The 21874-nt window shown below is 37.7% G+C and overlaps 1 protein-coding gene across 4 annotated transcripts in view; it reads right to left on the bottom strand.

Moving 5' to 3' along the window:
• Positions 1-775: 775 nt before the first annotated feature.
• The window catches only part of BORA (BORA aurora kinase A activator), a 26123-nt gene continuing 5024 nt past the window's right edge, over positions 776-21874 (bottom strand). For 2 of the 4 annotated variants that reach the window (XM_081550934.1, XM_081550932.1), the window contains exons 4-13: positions 20411-20456; positions 17091-17172; positions 12067-12132; positions 11457-11513; positions 10818-11044; positions 10204-10260; positions 9769-9901; positions 6612-7222; positions 2389-2520; positions 776-1084 (exon numbers count right to left, since the gene is read on the bottom strand). In XM_081550934.1, coding sequence (XP_081407060.1) covers positions 1019-1084; positions 2389-2520; positions 6612-7222; positions 9769-9901; positions 10204-10260; positions 10818-11044; positions 11457-11513; positions 12067-12132; positions 17091-17172; positions 20411-20456 — 1477 coding nt within the window. In that variant the 3' untranslated portion in view covers positions 776-1018. The remainder of the gene's footprint in view (positions 1085-2388; positions 2521-6611; positions 7223-9768; positions 9902-10203; positions 10261-10817; positions 11045-11456; positions 11514-12066; positions 12133-17090; positions 17173-20410; positions 20457-21874) is intronic. The other 2 variants (XM_081550935.1, XM_081550933.1) reach the window with 1 other exon arrangement.

Genomic DNA, 21874 nt, shown 5'->3' with positions numbered 1-21874 from the left:
AAAACCACAACCAAGGAAGCTCCTACTCCTGGGATCTAGAATTCCTCTTATGTACAATTGTTTTAAGTTTCCATGACCCCCTGGAGAAGGGAATGGCAGCCACTTCAGTATTCTGGCCTGGGAAATCACATTGACAGGAGCCTGGCAGGCTACAGTCCACGTGGTTGCAAAGAGTCGGACAGGACTGAGCAACACATGTTAAAGCCTGTGATTAAGGACTCGACTTCCTAACACACTAATCAGCAGTGGACCTAGTGGCTGATGGCTTTAATGGTTAGTGTACTGAGGGGAGGATAAGCCAGGTACACAGCAAGAAATAAGCCTTGCAGGCTGGCAGGAAGTTTATAAGGTGCATAAAAGGAAGGGAGGATGTGACAATGAGAGGATGTCTTTATTTCCTAGAGCTACATATGAATTATTATTCCTTAAATGAGACATTTTTTAAAAAGTGATTTGTAAAATCTGAGTATACATTCTCCAAAGGTGAAGAATACTTCCCCCTAAAATTATATACCCATTCTACTCTGAACATGACAAAGTTTGTAAGTTCCCTTCTTAATCAGATTTACTCCTGTCACAAAGGTTACAAATTTGAATTCATCTGTATATTCACATAGTTTTATGTAAAATGTAGCACCTTCACAGTTCCACATCTTCTCGGACTAATGCTAAATCAGTACTGTCAGTAAGGCTCACTAAGAAGCAGTTCATTGACCCTGTAGGACTGAAGCAAAGTTATCACTCAAGTTTTTATTGTGAAACACATCACTCAACATCAGTATAAAAATATTTATTGATAAAAAAATGAACTTGTACTGAAGTAACTTGTTGAAAGTTCCAGGAGCGTTTGTGTCACTGAATTAAGCCCTTGATTTTTCACATTAAGGAGGGAAAGAAAAAAGCTCAGCATATGTTAGTTGAAGCAGCTTTTTCCCCAATCATGATCACATTAATGATCCCTTGCATAAAAAATATGAGGAGCTGTCCAGTGATAGTCTTTGGTTCTGAGAGAGGTATCCTAAGGACTGCTGCACTGAGGCGGGTTTGAAGTTTTCATCCAACACCTTTGGGTTGAGTGGTCTTGCTGTGAAAAAAGAAATACCTTATTTTCAGTTTAAACAGGACCATTCAAGGATACAACAATTATGTGAACTGTCTTTAAAACCTAGATGCAAATTTCCTTATGCACTCTAGAGGGATAGTGAAAACACATTTTGTTACAAATCAATGTTCTGTATCATAAAAGTACTTCCTGTATCTTAATGCTTGCTTGCTTTTAAATGGACAACTACTATCCCACACCTCATAACAAAATGGAGAAAAGGTAAAATAGTGTGGCCTGCATATTGAATCTTAATATTCATTTGGAGAATTAGGTTCAGTTGCACACTTGATATTTGTTTAATAAGAAGTTGGCATATAAAAATCAGATTCGCCTGATTAGTGCCTAAAGTTACAATGAAATTCTTCAAATATGAATACAGTTGTCCCTCAGTATTGATAAGGAATTGGTTCTAGGACCTCCCCCAAGAATACCCCAATCTGTGGATAGTCAAGTTCCTTATATGAAATGGCATAGCACTGATATTTACATATGCACATCCTCTCATATATTTTACATCATCTCTAATCTACTTATAATACCTAATATAGTATAAATACTATGTAAATAGTGGCAAACACAATATAAGTTCCATGTAAATAGTTGGCACATGGCAAATTCAAGTTTTGCTTTTGGAACTTTCTGGAGTTTTTTTCCCTTGAATATTTTTGATCTGAGGTTGGCTGCATTAATAGATGTGGAACTGGCAGATATACAGAGGGTCTCCTGTATATAGTCATAGCTGTCCTCGCTGGAGGTTCAGTGAGTGTCCACGTCAACAGTGTACTTTTGTATAAATACTCAGCTTTTTAGATACATACATCTTATTTCTGAAGGCTTGGGTTTTAAGAGGCCTTACCTTTGCCTGCTCTTAATTGATGCGTAATCTCTCAATTTTACTATTTCCCTCTCTAATAATCAAAACTCTTTATGTTTAGCTTTGAGACAGTATTAGGCAAAAAGCTCCGCCTCCCTCCTACTTGACACCCTCTCCTCCTGTTGCCCTGTAGCTTAAAGGAACTGATTCCAGCCCCATTTGCAAAGTAGCATTAGCTCCCCCACTCTGCCAACCCCCTCTTCTTATGCTCCCTCTTAGCAGAAGAGTTAGGAAAATGAAATGGTCTGAAGCACTTTCTCCTGCTGTTAAACGAAGACGGGGTGAGGCATAAAGATGATAGTGGAGTTTCAAGCAAAATGCGGAAAAGAAACAGGCTGACAATAGTCACATTTAGTCAAATACTTATAAACTACAACCATTTCAAACTTGCTCTATGTTTTTTCCATACCTTTGTATTAAAAACTCGAGATTTGTTCTCGACTTCCAAGGTTTGTGCGTCACTTTCTTTGCAGTAACTTTCTGCTCCAACTGTATCCATAATATTGCTTCCACAATTCTGTGTATTATAGCCACTATCCATCTGCCAGGAATGAGGAGAGAAAAACCACCACAGATTACACTGTAAACTAATTCACATAACCACAGAATTTACTTTCAGAAACTTTTATGTTTAAGTAAATTTATTTTAGAATATCTATATAAAATGTTATATATATATAAAAAAGATATGGCTTATATAGTTTAAATATAAAGACCATTTAAAAACATTAAATCACTATATAATGCACAACTGAACACTACAAGTAATATTTAATATTGATTATATTGAATTTTAAAAGCAATATATAAACATAAAAGGTAGTTCTACATAGAACTGCTTGTTCCTCAAAGTAGTTACTACAATCCTTCTAATAAAATACATCTTGTAATTTTCTTTAAAATCAGTGAACAAGGCCCTAAGAACATACTTTTCTGTTACTTTGTGCTCATACCCAGTGTATGAGAATAAAATTACAATCAACTTCTTACAATTTATTTACCAAGCTTGTCTCTAAAGGTTTACTTGCATCTCTAAATAAAACTTACCTAAAAGGCATGCTACCTAAGGAGGATTCAAAACAACACACATTTTTTAAAAGATGTCCTATATTCTAACCTATTGTTGAAATAAAAAAATCTTACCTTCATAATAATACCGTGTATATATAATAGCTCTAGATGTTAGCTCAACTTTTCATTTTAATTAAAATTGTAGCATTCTACAACACATTGTTACAGCCCAAAAGAGCAAAGGAAAAAGGGACTCTAGCAAACTTCAATTTTGGTACAAATAGGACAAATATTTATTTTGTGAGGGCCTAAAAAAGTGCCAGGCCCCATATGGTACTCAGTGTCATATCATTCTCGTTTTCTCCTTGCAATACCCTATTAACCGCACAGATGAGGAGGCTGAGGCTCAGGAAGGATAACTTTCACAGTGTTGGAATGAGGTGAGGAAGAGTTGAGGCCCCCCTGCCTCTGTCCACTCATTGCACACACTGCAATTAACTGCACAGTGCTGAGCACCGAACAACACATCCCACAAGGCAGTCATCTTGCACTTGACCCCCTGTTATGCCAACTATGATCAGCTAAGGGGAAACGACATTTGCCCCCGTCACCAACATCAGAACAGCCTAGAAAGTCCATTCTATCATCATCTTAAGAAAAATGTCTCCAGTTTTCAGGGACGGATGCATGTTCACTCCTGGGAGTCACATTCCATCTGAACGAAACCCTTGTGATGTAGGGAGGATGGTAAACAAGGCGTCTGCCCCACTCTCTAGGAAGGAAAGGATCACAGGCGCCCAAAGGGTGACATGGTGGCTTGCCCCCTCCCTCGCCCCCCACCGGCTCCCATCCAGACCACTGCTAGTGTCAGTGTGTACTGTATGCCAACTAGACCACACAGGTCATCTCACCACTCCCCACAGGCCTCAGGGGAGGCAACACGGTATTCCAAACTCTGGAAAGCCAATGTGACTGAGACAGAAGGAAAGGAAGCAAAATGAAGCTGGAGAGTGAAGCCAAGGCCAGACCAAGCAATGCTTTGCCAGCCATGCTACAGATTTCTAAATCAATACCAAGGGCAAAACAAGCAACAATAACAAAAAAAGCTTAGAAATTCAAGATGCAGAAATAAAAACTCAATAGAAGGGTTATTATATAAAGTTGAGCAAATTTCCCCAAAATTAGAACAAAAGGGAGTTAAAAACAAAAAACAGTGAAAATATTTGTTTAAATTAGGGAATCAAAAGGACTTCTGAAGAGAACAGTGAAAATGATAGAGGAGAAATCGAAGATAATATTCAAGAAAAGATCCAAGAAGTGAAGGGCAAGAGTTTACAGATCATAAAGAACTGAGTGTCCAGTACAACTGATGAAAAGGAACCCACACCAAAGAATCACTGAAATTTCAGGACCCTTTACTCCAGAAAGGGATAAAATGAGACGAGTGCAAAAAGATGAAACATTAAAATGGTTTCAGATCTTTCACCAGCAACATTGAAAATAGAATCAACGAAACAACGCCGTCAAAGTCTGAAGAGCAATTATTTCCAAACTCTCAAATGTGACAGAATAAAGAGTACATCAGCAGAAGTGCAGTATCTTGAAAAATGGACTCTTCCTCAGAAAGCTACTGGAAAATGTGTTCAGTCAAGTGAGAAGCAAGCCCGGAAAGAGAAGAACGGGGCACAGAACACAGGAGAGGTTGAGAAAATTCTCAGGATGGTGAAGGGATACTCCAGGAATACAGCTGTGTACCATGCCTGGAGGCCAACTTGTTAACATAAAGTAAGTCAAAAGGCCCTGAGAAAACATGGCCATTTGTGAATATCAGGAGCTACCTCTGTGGTTGGAAGTAAAGAATGTATGAAAATATTTTTAAACTACAAAATTTTCTGCTAACAGATAATGCCCAAAAGGTAAAACTGAAACTGACTGGTAGATACCACAGACAGAAAGAACTATGTTCTAGCTTGCTAAGGAAGGAGACTTGTAAATGGGAGTGAAGTCCTCTAAGATAGGCTGGGACATCCCTGCAGGTACTCAGGGAGAGAGTGGATGGCAATTTAGCAGTAAGACAGGCTCCCAATGGGTGGTTGGACTGGATGATTAATTTGTATGTCCATGAAAGTATTTTCTAGTGCTTCTATAAGAGTTCTGAAAGAAGGAAGAAAAAAAGAGAGCAAAAAAGTTAACGATACTTTTAAGACTAAGTTTGACCTGATGTGCTTCTTTATTTAGGAACCAAGTTTAGAAGCTGGAATATGTATAGGTGATTCTAGTGTATTTTTCTGAGCAATGATCCTAGAAGTTAGGATAGACAATATAGGCATAAAACATGAGCAAAGGAGTATATGTAATTTGGAGTCATTTAAAAATCCCTCCATGAGTTTTAAACTTTATCATGTCAAAACTGACACTATAGCATTATAGAGTTGTGAGGATTAGATAGATTAGTATAAAGAGGTTGGAAGAGTGTCTGGCACAGTGGAAGACTGTGTAAGTATTAACTATTACTATGGATCAGTATTAACTTAAAGAATGTGGACTCTAAAGCCAGACTGCCAGGATTTGAATCTTGGCTTGACCACTTACTAGCTACAAAGGCAATTTACTGATCCTCTCTGACCCTCAGTTTTCTCATCTGTAAAATGGGTACATATTACAGATGTAAATCTGTACATCTATTTCATAGGATTATTGTGAAGGTTAAACAAAGTATATGTTTAACACATGTAAAGTATTTGGAATAATACTAACACATGTAAAGTATCTGGAATAATGCCTGGTATATTTTAAGAGCTACATAAGTGTTAGACATTGTTACTATGAAATGGGAGGTAGAATTGCCTTTCTCACTATTTTAAAGTTCTTTCAAAACTCCCAACTCAAAGAATATGGCAATTAATGAAACAAATGTCTTTCTGAAAGGAAGTTGCTAGCGGTGAACTGTATTTGTCAAATGAATCATGCCTTCCTGATATTTGATACTGCAAAATTGGAAATGTATGATTAAATGAAAAATGGTGGTTATAAATCATGGTTTTTAAAAGTACAAAAAATATATACATAAAATTACTCTCAACTGTGTCTTCTCCCTAAATCATACAAAAGAAAAACCAAAACTATTGTATTTTTAGAATACAAAGCTACACCACAATCTGAATTCCTTTGGAACTAGCTCCACAGGAAAGAAAGGTGAACCCTGAGAAGTTGCCAGGCTCTAGCAGTTTGTAAAAACAGAGCAGCTTGATTTCTTTTCTGCTCTCTTTTCCTACTCCAAAGAATTATCAGTGAATATGATTATCAAATATGCATCACCAGGACAAAGAAACCAACCCTCTTGATATCCTCTAGTGCTGATTCAGGAAAATAATATATAATGCTGTAGGTTTCACATTTAGCCTATCTCTCTCTCGCTTTTGGCCATGACCCAGGACATGTCTGATCTTAGTTGCTGGACCAGGGATCAAACCCACACCAACTACAGTGGAAGCCGGGAGTCTTAATCACAGGAAGGCTAGGTCCCAAACCCATTTTCTTTCTTACTATAATCTTACACAGGAAAGGCTCGAGAACACCAAGCGAGCAAGGAAAGGACTCCAGGACATTCAAACACCGCACCTGAATGTTACTGCTTTCACAGGGAAGGACACTGCTTTCCGCGAGGGGTGACAAGCACATGCGAGAGGTTTCGATACTGAAAGCGCTCCCACTCCCGGAATCCGTCGCGGGGAAATTCCCATTATGAACCGGCTCCTTAATCCAGGCGGTCTCATCCGCTATCTCGATGGGATCGACCATATCCACAGTGTTATTTTCCTTCTCACCCTCCACATCCTGCAGCAGTTCCAGCTCTTTCTCAGAAGCTCCGGACTGGCTCTGGGTAATAGACATGGCGGTCACCACCAAGCGTGCGCCGCACGGAGAAGCGTCACCGTCCAACTGCGGCAGGTGGGCTCCAGCCGTGCCCGGGGCTGGGGAGGAGGCGTCTGTGAAAGGAACAGCTGCCTTGTCTTCTTCATCTTCGCTGCGAGCCTCGAGAGTAAAGGGGACCCGAATCAGTGAGGTCCGATACTGGGCACCTCCTCTGCACACCTCCAGTCTCATAGGAGACCAATTTTTAATTGGTGAGCAGCCATCTATGTAAGGACTTCTGATATATGGATTAGTAATCCCATTACAATTGGTTCCAGATGAAGCATCAGGAGAATGAAAAGCAAACTTCCTTTGTTCTAAAAGATAGGCAGGGGAAAAAAAAAGATGGGGAAGGAAAAATCACCTCATGAGAAATGGAAAAGCCATTACTAAATGGTCATCATCACAGTCCATGACAGCAAAACTGGATGTCTCTAACAGTGGTGGTGTTTCCTGAAGTGAAATTTTGGTGTCAAAAATAACAGCACAAACAAATGTGTAACCATAGGCAGGGCGAGGCTCTTCAAAAATAATTCCTCTGGCGCTTTCCCTTTTGTAGTTAAACACAATATTTTATTCCCTGAAAATCATTTCCTCACAAACATATTGTTACAGCAATGCTGTTCAAATCCAAGATATAGAACAAACCAGCTGACAGTTGCAAAATAACCTGGTAAATGAAATACGTAATAATCTGTTTGTCTTTAGGTAAAATACTACCCATGCTTGCGTGCTAAGTTGCTTGAGTGCTAAGTCACTTCAGTCATGTCGACTCTGTGCAACTCTATGGACGGTAGCCTGCCAGGCTCCTCTGTCCATGGGGATTCTCCAGGCAAGAATCCTGGAGTGGGTTGCCATGCCCTCCTCCAGGGGATCTTCCCAACCCAGGGATTGAACCTGTGTCTTTTATGTCTCCTGCATTGGCAGATGGGTTCTTTACCACTAGCACCACCTGGGAAGCCCCAGGTAGGCACTGTAAGCAACATTAAAAGGCAAACAAAAGATTGCAAAACAATGTCTGCAAAAATAAGGAGCTTAACGATGGTAAACTAAATGATAAAAATGCCTTAAAAGTTAATAGTTTTTTACAACACTTCATTAGGTTAATAAAAACAAAAGTTTAAAAAATGGGCAAAAGCACATAAACAATCCTCCCAATGGTAAATGAACTCACGAAGTATTTGGCCACACAAATAATAAAAAGTAGGGAAATTAAAGCAATGAGTGGGCATTTGTTGAACAAAAGTACTGATGTCTGAACTAATAATTCCTTCACCTTCCCAAACAAATGACCAGTAAACATTTGGAAAGAATTCTACACTGTAATAAATTAAAGATGCAGAAATTAAAGCAGTAAGAGACCTTTTTGTAATGCACCAAATCAACAAACATCATAAACAATCAAACAATCAAAAAACATCAAAGAGAACACTGGGAAGACCAGTGTTGCTAGATGGGGGAAAATAGCTTCCTCACACACCACTGATGAAAATTTCAACTGGTACAACTTCTTAGGAAGAAAATTTGACAAAATTCCTCAAGAGCTTAAAAACTGTCATCGCTGCTCACCAAATAATTCTACCTTTGAGATTTTAATCTAAAGAAATAAATATGTACAATACAATGTATATACAAGGAAAAATTAGAAATAATCTAAATGTTTGCTGCTGCTGCTAAGTCGCTTCAGTCGTGTCCGACTCTGTGCGACCCCATAGACAGCAGCCCACCAGGCTCCCCCGTCCCTGGGATTCTCCAGGCAAGAACACTGGAATGGGTTGCCATTTCCTTCTCCAATGCGTGAAAGTGAAAAGTGAAAGTGAAGTCACTCAGTCGTGTCTGACACTTAGCAACCCCATGGACTGCAGCCTGCCAGGCTCCTCTGTCCATGGGATTCTCTAGGCAAGAGTACTGGAGTGGGGTGCCACTGCCTTCTCCGATCTAAATGTTTACCAATGATTAAAAACAAAGGTACATCCATGAAATGGAATATCATACAGTGATTCAAAATCATGGTTTCAAACAATAATAAATGACTTGGATGACTTACTAATACTTATAATGAAATGCTTTGTGAAAAAAGCAGGATATAGAACTATGTGTGTGTGTGTTCATATATGAGTGGAGATATATATACACATATACACATGTACATATATAAGGGGAAGACTAACAAAAATAGTTTTCAGTTTTCTAACTGTATTTACCATGAATAGGTTTTTTTAAATTGTGAATGATTTTCAACAAGTGCTGTAATTTTTTTAAAAGAAACTGACATAGTGTAAAGAGAAATATGTAAATCGCCCCACACTATATTCACCTAAAAACCTTATGCAAACAAATACACTTTTACAAAATATAAATATCTGATTGTGTGTGCGTGACAAGTCACTTGAGTTGTGTCCGACTCTTTGTGACCCTATGGACTGTAGCTCGCCAGGCTCCTCTGTCCTTCAATCTCTTATGTCTCCTGCATTGGCAGATGGGTTCTTTACCACCAGTGCTACCTGAGAAGCCTGAATATCTGATTACCAAAGTCTGAATTACACAGTGGAAGGCATTTCAAAACCTACTTCTCTCTATACAACTGCCATCTTTCTTTGATTCTGCTTGTAAGATATTTGACATAAATAGTGCTAGTCAAATTACCTGTATCTGACATGAGAGTAAAACTTTGCTAAGAATTTCAGTCTTTGAAAGTAAACTGTTCCTTTTGTTAAAAAAAAAAAAAGTCCAGGTTTCTAAATTTCAAAAGAGTTAATAGTCATCTGAAGCTCTATAGTTAGAACAAGCTACAAAAAGCCTCTATAATAATAAATACTGATAAAATAACAATTTTAATTGGGTGTTTTATTATAAGACATACCTGAGAGTGGTGTCTTTCCTATTTGAAATGCAACTGGTGAGAAAGTTGGTGAAGAAATTGGTGAAGGATTGGTGATGCTTCCCAAACTGTATCTTTTTGCACTATCCTGAATAGGGCTAGAAGAAAACTGCCCCTGTGATAAAATTAAATAAACAAAATTATAGGGTTCTCCTCCTTAGCTGTTACACCAAGTGCTATTTATCTTTATTTTCGAAACACATTTATCAGCTGAGTTGTATAATTTTGGTTAGTCATCAGAAAGCAAGACGCCACCTTTGCTTTGTGGCAAAAGGCAAGACACCAAAAGGCAGACCCATAGACACAGAAAATAAGCTTATGGTTACCAAAGGGGAAGGCGGAGAGGGACAAACAAGGAGTTTGGGATGAACACATACACACTACTGTATATAAAATAGTTAATCAACAAGGACCTACTGTATAGCACAGGGAACTATACTTGATATTTCTTAATAACTTACATGGGAAAAGAATCTGAAAAAAACAGATAGATACGTATGTATAATTGAATCGCTTTGCTGTACACTTGAAACTAACACAACAATGTAACTCAACTATACTTTAATAAGAAGAAAAAAGGTAAAAAAAAAAAAAAAAAAGACACCAAAAGGCAAGGCATCTTGTAAGGAGGAGGATAGTTAAGAAGACTGTTTCAAAATTTTGAAACAGAATATACTAGACAGATAAAATGTAAATGCATCATATTTACACAAACCATTATACTAAGTAGCAGTTTATGAAAAAATTTAAGTTACTCCACTACTACCAATCTAGTTGTGTTATGCTAAAAATCTTCCATAATTCAATAAATAACTTACACTGAAATTTCTCGAGACTCATTTACCTCTAAATACACAGTTGGAGAGTGACCAAAACCATTCCTGTACCTAATGACAAAATGTGAACTGGACTAACCCGCATGAAATAGAAAACCCAACAGACAATGAATCATTTCTCTTGAAAGCAACAAGAACTTCTAGGTCCAAGATGCCTACAGCCAACCAACCAGCCACTGTTAGTCCACTTCTTACCGAACTCGGGGTCTGCACAGGGCTCCTACACTGCACAGGAGATAACTCTATTGAGTAAAAAACCTCAAGTGACGCCTGGGCACCACTACGAGGACTTCTGGGAGAAGCTGGAGGTAAGGAGTCAGAGATACTTCCGTTGCCATCTAAAAAGAGCTTTCTTCTGAGGGACGAAGAACTGAGGTTTCCAGGAGACTGATCTGCAAATTCATCAGCTCTAAAATAGTCACCTACATTCAATATTAACAGAATAAAAGGCAGAGATAGTCATTCGGAAGAGCAATTATATTTTAGTTGTTTTTTTTTTTTTTTTAAAGTTTGTATTATATATTTGACTTTTTTTTTCAAAAAGAGGACAAAAGTTTAACTGCATAGGGGCTGTTTGAAATCCTTTTTTGAGTGTTTCCTTATTAGTATGGGTAGTATCAATAAGATGTGTCTGTGAATAGTTTAATGTCTATAGTTAAGTTCATTATGGCAAAAAGGCTAATTCAGGCCTTATTAAAGAAAAATAAGAAATTCCAGGATGGCTTCCCCACCTCTTTAAAAAGAGGCATTGCCACAGAGCCCCATTTACCAAAAGTCATTAAAACAAAATCTTTTATTTAAATTATTAAAGGTTTAAACAAATACAATACTTACCTAATATCTTTTCTAAATTAAAATCCACAGGAAGAGACAGCAATGTCTGGCAAGCAGCTGAAAGCAAGCAGATAAATAAATACAAACATGGTTAAATCAAGGCAAGCACCTAGCATGCAGTTCAGTATGGGCTTCCCAATCAACTGTCTCCCCATGAAGCTCCAGCCAAACTCGGTCATTTCCTTTATGCATCCCATTCTATACCATCTTCCCATAGACAGGTTCCCTTACTTTCTAACGCTGATGTAAATCCATAAATGGTAAAAGTTAACTCTTTGTTGTGCTATTGGCATATGAATCAAAAAAGAAGCCAGATTAAATTTGGGGACAGATTTCCCAATATTAACAAAGTTTCAAAAGAATGCCTTCCAAAACCAAAAATCAGTTCACAGGCTTTGCACCACAACATGACGCACTATTGCCATTTCTCAAACATGGACGGATAGATCTACTAACATTCTGTTTCTCAAGGTCAGTTTTCACATAGCTCACTTATAAAAAGCAAACAATTTCAATTCCAGAGTGACACATTATCACATGAACTGAATTTAATATTAAATGTTGAATTAATATAGAACATATTTCTTTTCCAGTTTATATTCATACTCACCATTGCTTTTCTCAGAATGGATGGTCAGCTTTCTTCCAACTGGAGATTCATTATTTGTGTTGATACCTATAAAACATTCTAAGTGAAAAATCTTACATTTTCTATTCATTTACTTTAGGGCTACTTTTTCCAGAACAAAAAAATAAAGTGTGGGAGCTTTTATTTTACATTAAAAAAATAAATGGCTGCATATGTAAATATAAAATTTGACAAGCTTCTGTTGAATTTATTTATTTTCCAATTTGAGGGAGTGCTAGGATAAGAATACTAGAGTTGTTTGCCATTCCATTCTCCAGGGAATCTTCCCAACCCAGGGACTGAACCCAGGTCTCCTGCACTGCAGGCAGATTCTTTACCATTTGAGCCACCAGGGAAGCCCCACAAGGCTAAAACTCAAGGATTACCATAGCAAGTAAGGAGGTACCAAAAGATCCTTTTTAAGGTGAGCAGGGTTGGTTTCTATGTCAACCTTAAAAGGTTGGGGACACATGTTAGCTAATGTCAATGTCCTCAAGCAGATCCTCAGCAGCTAGATGCTTTTTCAAAATAGGTATGGACAGGACATCCCTGGTGAGCCAGTGGTTAAGAATCTGCCTACCAAGGTAGGGAATACCGGTTCGATTTCTGGTCCAGGAAGATTCCACAAACTGTGGGGCAACTAAGCCTGTGCACCACAACTACTGAGCCTGCGAGCCACAACTACTTGAGCCTACAAGCCCTACAGCCTGTGCTTAGAGAAGCCACCACAATGAGAAGCCCTCACACTGCAACTAGAGAATAGCCCCTACTCGCTGCAACCAGAGAAAGTCCACACACAGCAACAAAGACCAAGAGCAGCCATAAATATTTTTTTAAATGGGTATAAATTATTGGAATTAAAATGCCAGGCCATTTTGACAGAAACTGCAATCTGATCAGTAAAACTGCACTCAGTTTTTTCCTCCCCTCAAGACAAGAGTCAAAGATATGGGTGCACATAATTTTTTTAAAAATATAAAGGTAATGACTAGTATTAAGCTTCTTAAATTGAAAAATCACCAGGTAGTAAATAAATGGGTGAATGAGTGAGTGGGTGGATAAAGTCTCTTATTAAATGTCTACTATCAGAATGGGTAAAAAATAAAATAAATAAAATACAAGATTCAAATGCCTTCTTTGCTGTAGGCAGTGTGACCTTCTATAAGGCAAATGTAATAAAGGCGCTTTGCTGCAAAAACCCTATAACATCCTTGGTCTCTAGCCTGGAGTTCAAACACCTTAAGGAGCTTCCCTGGTAGCTCAGACGGTAAAGAAACTGCAATCCTTGGTTCAGGAAGATCTCCTGGAGGAGGGAATGGCTACCTACTCCTGTATTCTTGCCTGGAAAATCCCATGGACAGAGGAGCTTGGCAGGCTACCATCCACAGCTCTTACAGAAGAGTCAGACATGACTGAGTGACTGACACTTTCACACTTTTTCACCAAATATTTAAATGGCGTAAATAAAGCCCTTCCAAACCTAGCAGTTTTCCTCCAACCAAACATGATTTGAGTAACTTAAAAAACAAACAGGCTCTCTTTCTTACCTCTAGGTATTTCTAAAACTCTTTCCTGACTGTTCTTCCCAATTCCCAGAGTCTGGCATTATCGCAACACTGTTCAACTGTATTGCAATCGTCGCCTCAGTTGTTTCCTCCAAAAGGACTTCATAACTTTAAGACCACAATCAAATGAGGAAACATAGATGGATTTGATTACAACAAAATAAGAATTCCTGCACAACCAAAGACATCAAAACAAAAGTAACACATGTGATAGGAAATGACATGTGAAATGTTTAGAACTAACGTAACTACACAAATTATCTTAGCAATTAAAAGGAAAAAGAAAAAGACAACTCCAATAAGAATGATTTATAAATAGGGATCTTACAAAAGGAAATAAAAAAGCTGCCAGCATATGAGAAATGAAAATTAAAACAATCATTTAGAATGTCAAACAAACCACTGTTGTTGTTGTTAAGTCATGTCTCTTCTGTAACACCGTGGACTGTAGCCTGCCAGGCTCCTCTGTCCATGCAATTTTCAGGCAAGAATCCTGGAGTGGGTTGCCATTTCCTTCTCCAGCAACCCAGGGATCAAACACATCTCCTGGGTCTCATGCTTTGGCAGGTGGCTTCTTTACCACTGAGCCACCAGGTAAGCCCCAACATATTAGATTGGCACAAATCTGAAAGCCAAGTGTTGGCAGGGATGTAGAGACACAGGAACCCTAACCATTGCGGGTGGGCACGCCAACTGTGTGGTCATTCTGGAGAGCACTTTAGCTCTGCACAATCAAGTCAGATAAACACATTGTCTTTAGCTCAGAAATTCTCAGCCTGTGTATACTTTGCTAAAAAATTCTCATGTAAGTCCATAAATAAAACACAATGAGTACACTCATGAAGCATCCTGCTACATAAATACTGGTAATAGTAAAAGTTGACAGCATAAAGCCCACATGTACAAACAAAGTCATTTTGCCCCGTGACTCACAATTTCCTTTATTATTCTTTAGGTAAATAACACTGAGCACTTACCACGTGCTAAGTACGCAATCTTGGAGGTATCATCTCATTTAATCTTCCCAAAAACGATCATTTCATAGGTAAGGAGAGTGAGGCACAGAAAAGCTAAGTAACTCACGTAAAGTCACACAGCCTCTAAACTATACTGCTATACAGCACGGCTCAAACTCAGACAGTATTACTCTCAAGAAAGGGTCAGCAAATGATTGTCCATGGGCCAAATCTGTCTTGTTACCTTTTTTTGTAAATAAAGTTTTACTGGAACACATCCACACTCATTCATTATGTATTACCAGTGTTGCTCTCACGGTACAGTAGAGCTGAGTGGTTGCAATAGAAACAGCATGGTCTGAAAAGCCTAGAATATTTAATAATTGATCCTTTACAGATAAAGGTAGCCATCCTCTATTCTAAGGTCACATTTTCCAGGAGAGCTTTTTCTGTGATGATGGGAAAGTTCTGTATCTGAGGCCAACACAGTCGCCACTAGGTGTGGCTACTGGGCACCTGAAATGTGAATGTATGACCAGGAAACCAAACTTTAAATTTTAGTTTATTCAAATTTAAATAGCCACATGTGGCTAATAGCTACTATATGTCAAGAACTATGAAGGGTCTGACAAGTTAGCATGTCAACGTTCCATGAACACTGGCTGAAGACCTAAGGCTTCAGGTCAAAGACAAAGGACTTCATTATTCTCAGCATAGCAGGCAGCATGAGCTTCATGTTCACATCAGTTCCCTTTGACCATCAATCCTAAGGAAGTGATATGAAACAGCCCTGGCGGATGCAGCACACACAGAGGGTCCGTGTCCCCACCAAGGAACCCTGAGCTTAGGAAAATTCCATTCTTATAAGCTGCAACCCAACCTGCTCCAGAGGGAGACAGTACCACTATTATATTAGACATCAACACAAACCTACCTTCTGCTCCAGAAGGATGCTCTATCTCTATTCTCCAAGGATGTTCACAATACAAACATCCTTGAAAAGATAGTTTGGAACAAAACCTGTCCATGCCACCCTTCATGAGACATATAGAAATGAGAGACCCACGGAGAACTGAACTGTCTTCCAACACCATCTTGGACAGCATAGCTCCCCTGATCAGCCACAACACTCTATCATCATGGGCTTGATGAGCATACCAAAGAGGCTATATGTGGTATTTCTAGCATCTTCCTGATTTACATCACTTTAAAACAGGATGCTTTAAGTATAAAATGATGTTTAAAAATAAGATCACATAAGAAGGTTGATTCGCCTGTTCGAAAATCCAATATTAAAAAATTGGGGGCGGGGAACCTAGTATCTATGAAGATGTTACCTTGGATACAGAATTTCAGAGCTGGGAGGGATGTTAACATATAACCATCTTGTTTAACCCCTTGATTTTAGAAATAAAAAACTGAGGCCTAAAGGCACTGAAAAAGTTGATCAAGATCACTCCTTCCGGTTTATAATACAGAAGGTCTACAACCCAGGTCTCCACTGGCAATTGCACGCCACCTTTAGTTTGTAATGAATCTGAACTGAGTACAGAATCTGAACTGAGAAATGCTTCACTTTAAAGCCAGGTTCTGACACCTTATTTCTGTAACCCTGGACAGGTGCTCTAACCTTTCGAAAACTAGGTTTTCTCACTTATAAAATGAGGTCAATAACAGCACCTACTTCATACAAGCTGTTGCAAGAATACTGAAAGCACTGAACACTGGGCACATGAAAAGTGAACACTGGGCACATAAAAAGTGATCGACCCATCTTTCCAATACTGTTGTGTTTTGATAACGAACAGGACAAATATTCCCTCTTATACTGTGTCCTATTAATGTGTGCTATTCTGAAGAGTTGCAATTCCACTGAAATGAGGGATGTGTATATAAAAGCAATACTTGAACACTGCTCACAACTCAGAGGACAGTGAGAGCAAATAATAAGCTAACTATTTCCTGGAGGTAGGAAAATATTTGAAAGATTGTTGGCTTGACCTTCAATTTCCTTGTTAACTTGGCAGATAATTGGCTGTATTACACCACCCCAGAGGTCATATAAATGCCCATCACTTCTCTACTACTGTAAGAAACCAGCAAACTAGCAAAAAACAAAGCAATTTAAGGATTTCATTTAAAAAATTAACCTTCAAAATCATTGCAAAAATCATTAACAACTCAGATCTATATCCAATACTATTTCTGCGTCTATGGGTCTCTATAACCATCATTATAACTTGATATTCACAATGATCATGAAGAAAAACTTAAATTCAGAAGAAAATGGCTAAAAAAAAAAATTTTGTAAACTTTAGTCAAATTTTGAATCCTAACTTTCAAATAGTTAAACCTGGTATCCCAGAAATTTAATTTTATAACAAGCTTCCTACCAAAGCAGATAAACTGATACTTCACTATATGTTGTTTTACATTCACCGCTTTTTTTTATGAGTTTTATTCATACAATTTTTAATACACTCACATTTACTGGAATGATACTCTGAAAGCTGCTTCCCTTCATGATCAGTCCAAGGAGAGGGTACGATGACATCCTTAGTGAAAAACTAGGAGAATTAAAAGTCCTTCAATTAGGCATATGAAATAGGAAAAGGTAGTTGTGCTAAATAGCCATCAAACATGCTACATACTGACTTATTATATTTAAAAATTTAATACTTAAAGCCCAAGTGAGCAAAGGTGAAATGGAAAAATTTAAAGTATACATAAAGAGAAAGTTTAAAGCTTCAAATCAACCACTTACATTTGAAATTTGCAAATCAAGCTAAGGGTATTATTCATAAAATATGTTTCATTTCTCCCCCAATTTTTTGGAGGGAAGGATGAGGTTCACAAAAGGGAGGATGAAGAGGTAAGGAATAAAGGAAGACAGACATATATGTGTAAACCAAGAGGAGGTGTGCTGGAGCTACCTTGTGCTGACTCTCAAAATCTGATTATTAAATTTTCAGGAATCCTGTGGATCAGTTGTCAAACAAAGCCAATATTAAAATTATGTAAACGTAAATAAATTGTATTAAAAAATAAAATAAAAACCCAAATCACTGCTTGCTAATTACTTTACTACATGTAACAATATCTATGCTTCTGAGGTTATTTACAGAGAGTCTCCTACATACGAATGAGTTCTGTTTCAAGAGCAAGTTCCTAAATCCAATTTGTTCCTAAGTCCAACACAGTTGGCCTAGGTACCCAACTAACACAGTCAACTAACACATAATACTGTGTTGCCATAGATTTATACTTTTCACACAAATAACACAGAAAATGCAAATAAAAAAATTAAAATATTTTGAATCTTACAGGACAGTACCTTGTAAAGTACAGTAGTACAAGAGCTGCCATACAGGAGCGGACATCAAGTGAAAAGGCAAGAAGAGTTACTGATGGAGGAGGGAGAGGAGGGGGGAGATGGTAGAGCTGAAGGACTGTCAACAACAGGAGACGGAGGTCAAGCTGCAATTTCACTCACGCCTGACGCTGATGGCACGGGTTCTGGTTTGCATCTTGAAGGTTCGAATGTAGCGGACTTACTGTACGTCTTTGGTATTTGTGTGGCAGCATGCCTGCATATAATGGTGGACCACATACATTTCTTTCCCCATTCAGCAATGTCTTAATCACTAAATTGAAACTGGCCATGGCTGGAGTATTTGTGCTATGGACAGCAGATCACTAAAACTCACATGTCCCCCACAGTCAGAGGGCCAGTTGTTATACATTTATCAGCACACCACTGGTCAGTGTATTCTAAAAAGTGGAGACAGAGCATTTGGATAAAAGCTGTATTACTGTATTAGGCTTAATTCACTTTATGTCGGAATGAAAGAGGAAAGACTTTTATACAAATGCTCTAATACAGTAAGTAATACAGTATTTGCCCCTCCCATCTCTATGTTTTGAAGGTAACACACATTTTCTTTATGTTTTACTATACTTATGACAAAAAACTAACTTCCTGACTAAACTACCTATGAATACATAAAGAAAAGACGTTAAAAAAATGGAGGTGGGGAGCAGAGATACAGAGAGTTCTCAGAAAAAAAAGGAATATAAAAGACCCACAAACTCATGAAGCAAAGCATAAGTTCACTCAAAATGAAAGAGATGGAAATCCAAAAACAAGATAAAAATTTTCAAGTAGTAAGAATAGCATTATTTAAGCAGTTTGCTAACAGCCAGTATTGCAGATATGAGAATATAGGCAGTATCGGAAAATGGCCTGGAGAACAAATTGGTACAACCTTTAGGGAAGGCAATATGGCAAAATATACCAAAATTGAAAACACAAACTCTCTGATTTAGCAAGTCCATAAAGATATATGTACAAGTGTGTTCACTGCAGAAAAACACTGAACACAACCTACACATCTGTCAACAGGGGCTGGATTTGATTATGATCCATTCATACAATGGAATACTATGCCATTTACTAAAAATCGCTATGTGCTGATAATCAAAAATAAAATCTAAGAGATTATTAAGCAGAAAAAGAAAGAGGCAAAAGAGTATCAGAATGAGGATCCTATTTATGGTGCAAATATTTGAAGGACATGAGCTATTACACACACAAAATGAATCTGAGAGTATACTTAAATGTTATAGCAATTACTTTCAAGGAGTAAGACAGGGAATGAGAGGCTCTTTGTTTTCATTTTAAGTTTTTTTCTTTGCAGTTTGGATTTTTCTCTTTTTACTATGTGCATGTACTTACTGAATTTCACATTTATAAACATGAATTTAATTTGCTACTGATACATTAACTTCTGCTACATTAACCATAGTCTTCACTCTGAATTCATTTTCTTAAGTTTTTTCTTAAATTTCCCTTTAAAATTAAGTTGAGAATTTGAAAGAGGAAGCATATTTCCCAAAATGTTGGGAAATGGGTAAGAGTCTGAGAATATTCAACTGGGGAGGAATCAGGTGACTGGATTAGAATGAAAATGTTGAAGTTATGAGATAGATTAACAAGTAGATAATATTTAGCAGGAGTAAAGCTTATGAAACTGTTTCCTAAGAAACAGGCTATACCTGAAATGCGGGCGCTCACTGAATCTCTGAACATGCCACAGCTCAAGTCTTTTGGGCAGAAGAACCAAGCATAGCTAACGAATAGAAGAGAGCAGAGGAAGACTAGTAAGGGGAAAAGGAAGGACAAAAAATGCTGCCATGGCCTGAAGACTTTCTGAAAAATAACTAAGACAGACAACCTTTACACTCTAAAGGATTTTAGCAAAAAAGGAAAGCAAAAAGTGAAACACTTAGTTTATTAGCTTTATAAAAAAACAAAAAACCCTACCTTTGTGATATACTTTTTCTATTTAGCAGTGTACTGTATTTCATGAAATATATTCAATGTCTTAAAAATTCAAAGAATTAACAAGAACAAAAGATAAAACCATTTCTGAGGCCAGGCTAGATTTTCAAGGCTTGAAAATATCCAGCTTTCTCTACATAAACTCCAACTTGAGACAATGGTTCGTGTTCATCAAAGGCACAAAAGACAAACTATGCTAGGTCCTGAGAAGGAAAAGATGAATTTTGACCAGAAAAGAATTCAGTCTTGGGGGAGAAAAGCATTAAACCGATTATTACAATGAAAGGCATTGGATCAGCTTAAAAACACTAGTCTTAGGGGAGCTCCGAAGGATACTGGGCACAGACAGGCTTGGGGAAGTCGGGACAGGAAAGGATGTGAAGGAAGTCTGCCTCTCTTAGAGGTGCTGGGCATGCAGAATTGATGCTTAACTCGCTTCACCATCAGTAACAGTTTCAAGTTACCTCTTCAATGGCTTTTTGTCTTTTGTCTTCCACATCTTTATCTATTCTATGCAGAGATAAAAAAGAAAAATAACCATACCATTACTTCAGCAGACTGAACATTTAAAATAATAACCTTTCAAAGAAATAGTTTTCTTCCACGTTAGAAACTGGCAAATGTTAAACTCATTTTAAAAGAAAAATTGGGATCTTACCACATTTCGTAAATGACAGTATTTGGAGAGTCAGCCTTGTGCTATTAGGCTTATCTGCCCCCCTTTTCCATTCACAGTTTGAATGGAATATTTTCTAGTAAAAGGCTTACCTGGATACAATTTTTAAATTACTGTTAACAACAGAAATAAAGTAATTTGAATAAACTGTGTCCTTTAATCATAATTTAAGAAGTATGTCATTCCACAGAAATCTAAAAACTGTCCAAATTCTTTTTCTTCTATTATTGCAAGTTTATCATAGTTGTAATTCTGGAATCAATTCTTACTCTTGACATAAATGAAAAAAAGACTATCATCCTTACAGTTCTAAATAGGCAAAATTATTAATTCTGAAATTAAATATCAACTCTATAAAATTTGAAATATAAAACTTTGTCCAAACGAATTCTTTTTTCCCACTTTGATGGAATATGCAATTATAGCACCACAAATTTATTACTTACAAGATTTAATATTGTCAGGTCTCAAGGACAAGGCATATACTTGCCAAGGACTCAGCAGTTAGCCTTGAAGGATCACTTCCCTAATCTTTTCCCAGAGAGAGTATTTGCTACCAGGAATAACTCCGTAAGACACCTTTTTCTCTCCAAATTTTTTTAATCTAATTTGTAGCTTAACAAAGCTTATAATAATGTACATGTATTAAAAATTAAAATCAAGTGGATTTATAAATAAAGGAATTGTGAGAAAATAGACTACAGTTAGAATCCACATATTTCCACTTGAACAGCCATTATGAGACTTGTAACTCAGTGCTCTTTCTCTTATCGTGGACATCATCGAGATCACAGTGCATAAAAACAGTGTACAATATTAGTAAGCTCTGATCTGCTGCTGCTCTAGCAATATTTAATTCAGAAACCTACTCCTGCTTCATTAGAGGACTTCAACAACCTGGGATATTCAGGTGATGGCTGGAAGCAGTGAAAATCAGTTTGGCCAAATGTTGTAAGAGCTAGATGACGAAGGGTCTAAGAAGTCATACAGGGCAGGGTGTCCTGACCAGTACACCACAGAACACCAGCATAACGCATACACTGTTCAGTATGATGGCTGTGCCCCAAATGGACCCTTGGCAGGCAAGGCAGGGATGGGATTTGGGGACTGTTCACCTCCAGTATGGACAGACTCATTTGTTTACACCAGGATACCTTGCAGTTCTCATTTTTCTATGTAGCATGGCATGAAAAAAGTGGGAAGCTCTGAAATAGGGAACTTGGGTTAGTGAGGAAGAGTCACTGGAAGCCTG

The sequence above is a fragment of the Giraffa tippelskirchi genome, chromosome 12 (genome assembly GCF_054371585.1).
Source record: "Giraffa tippelskirchi isolate mGirTip1 chromosome 12, T2T-mGirTip1v1.2.pri, whole genome shotgun sequence".
Classification (NCBI taxonomy): domain Eukaryota; kingdom Metazoa; phylum Chordata; class Mammalia; order Artiodactyla; family Giraffidae; genus Giraffa; species Giraffa tippelskirchi.
The sequence above is the reverse complement of the archived record's forward strand: the minus strand, read 5'-3'. Positions and strand labels throughout refer to the sequence as shown.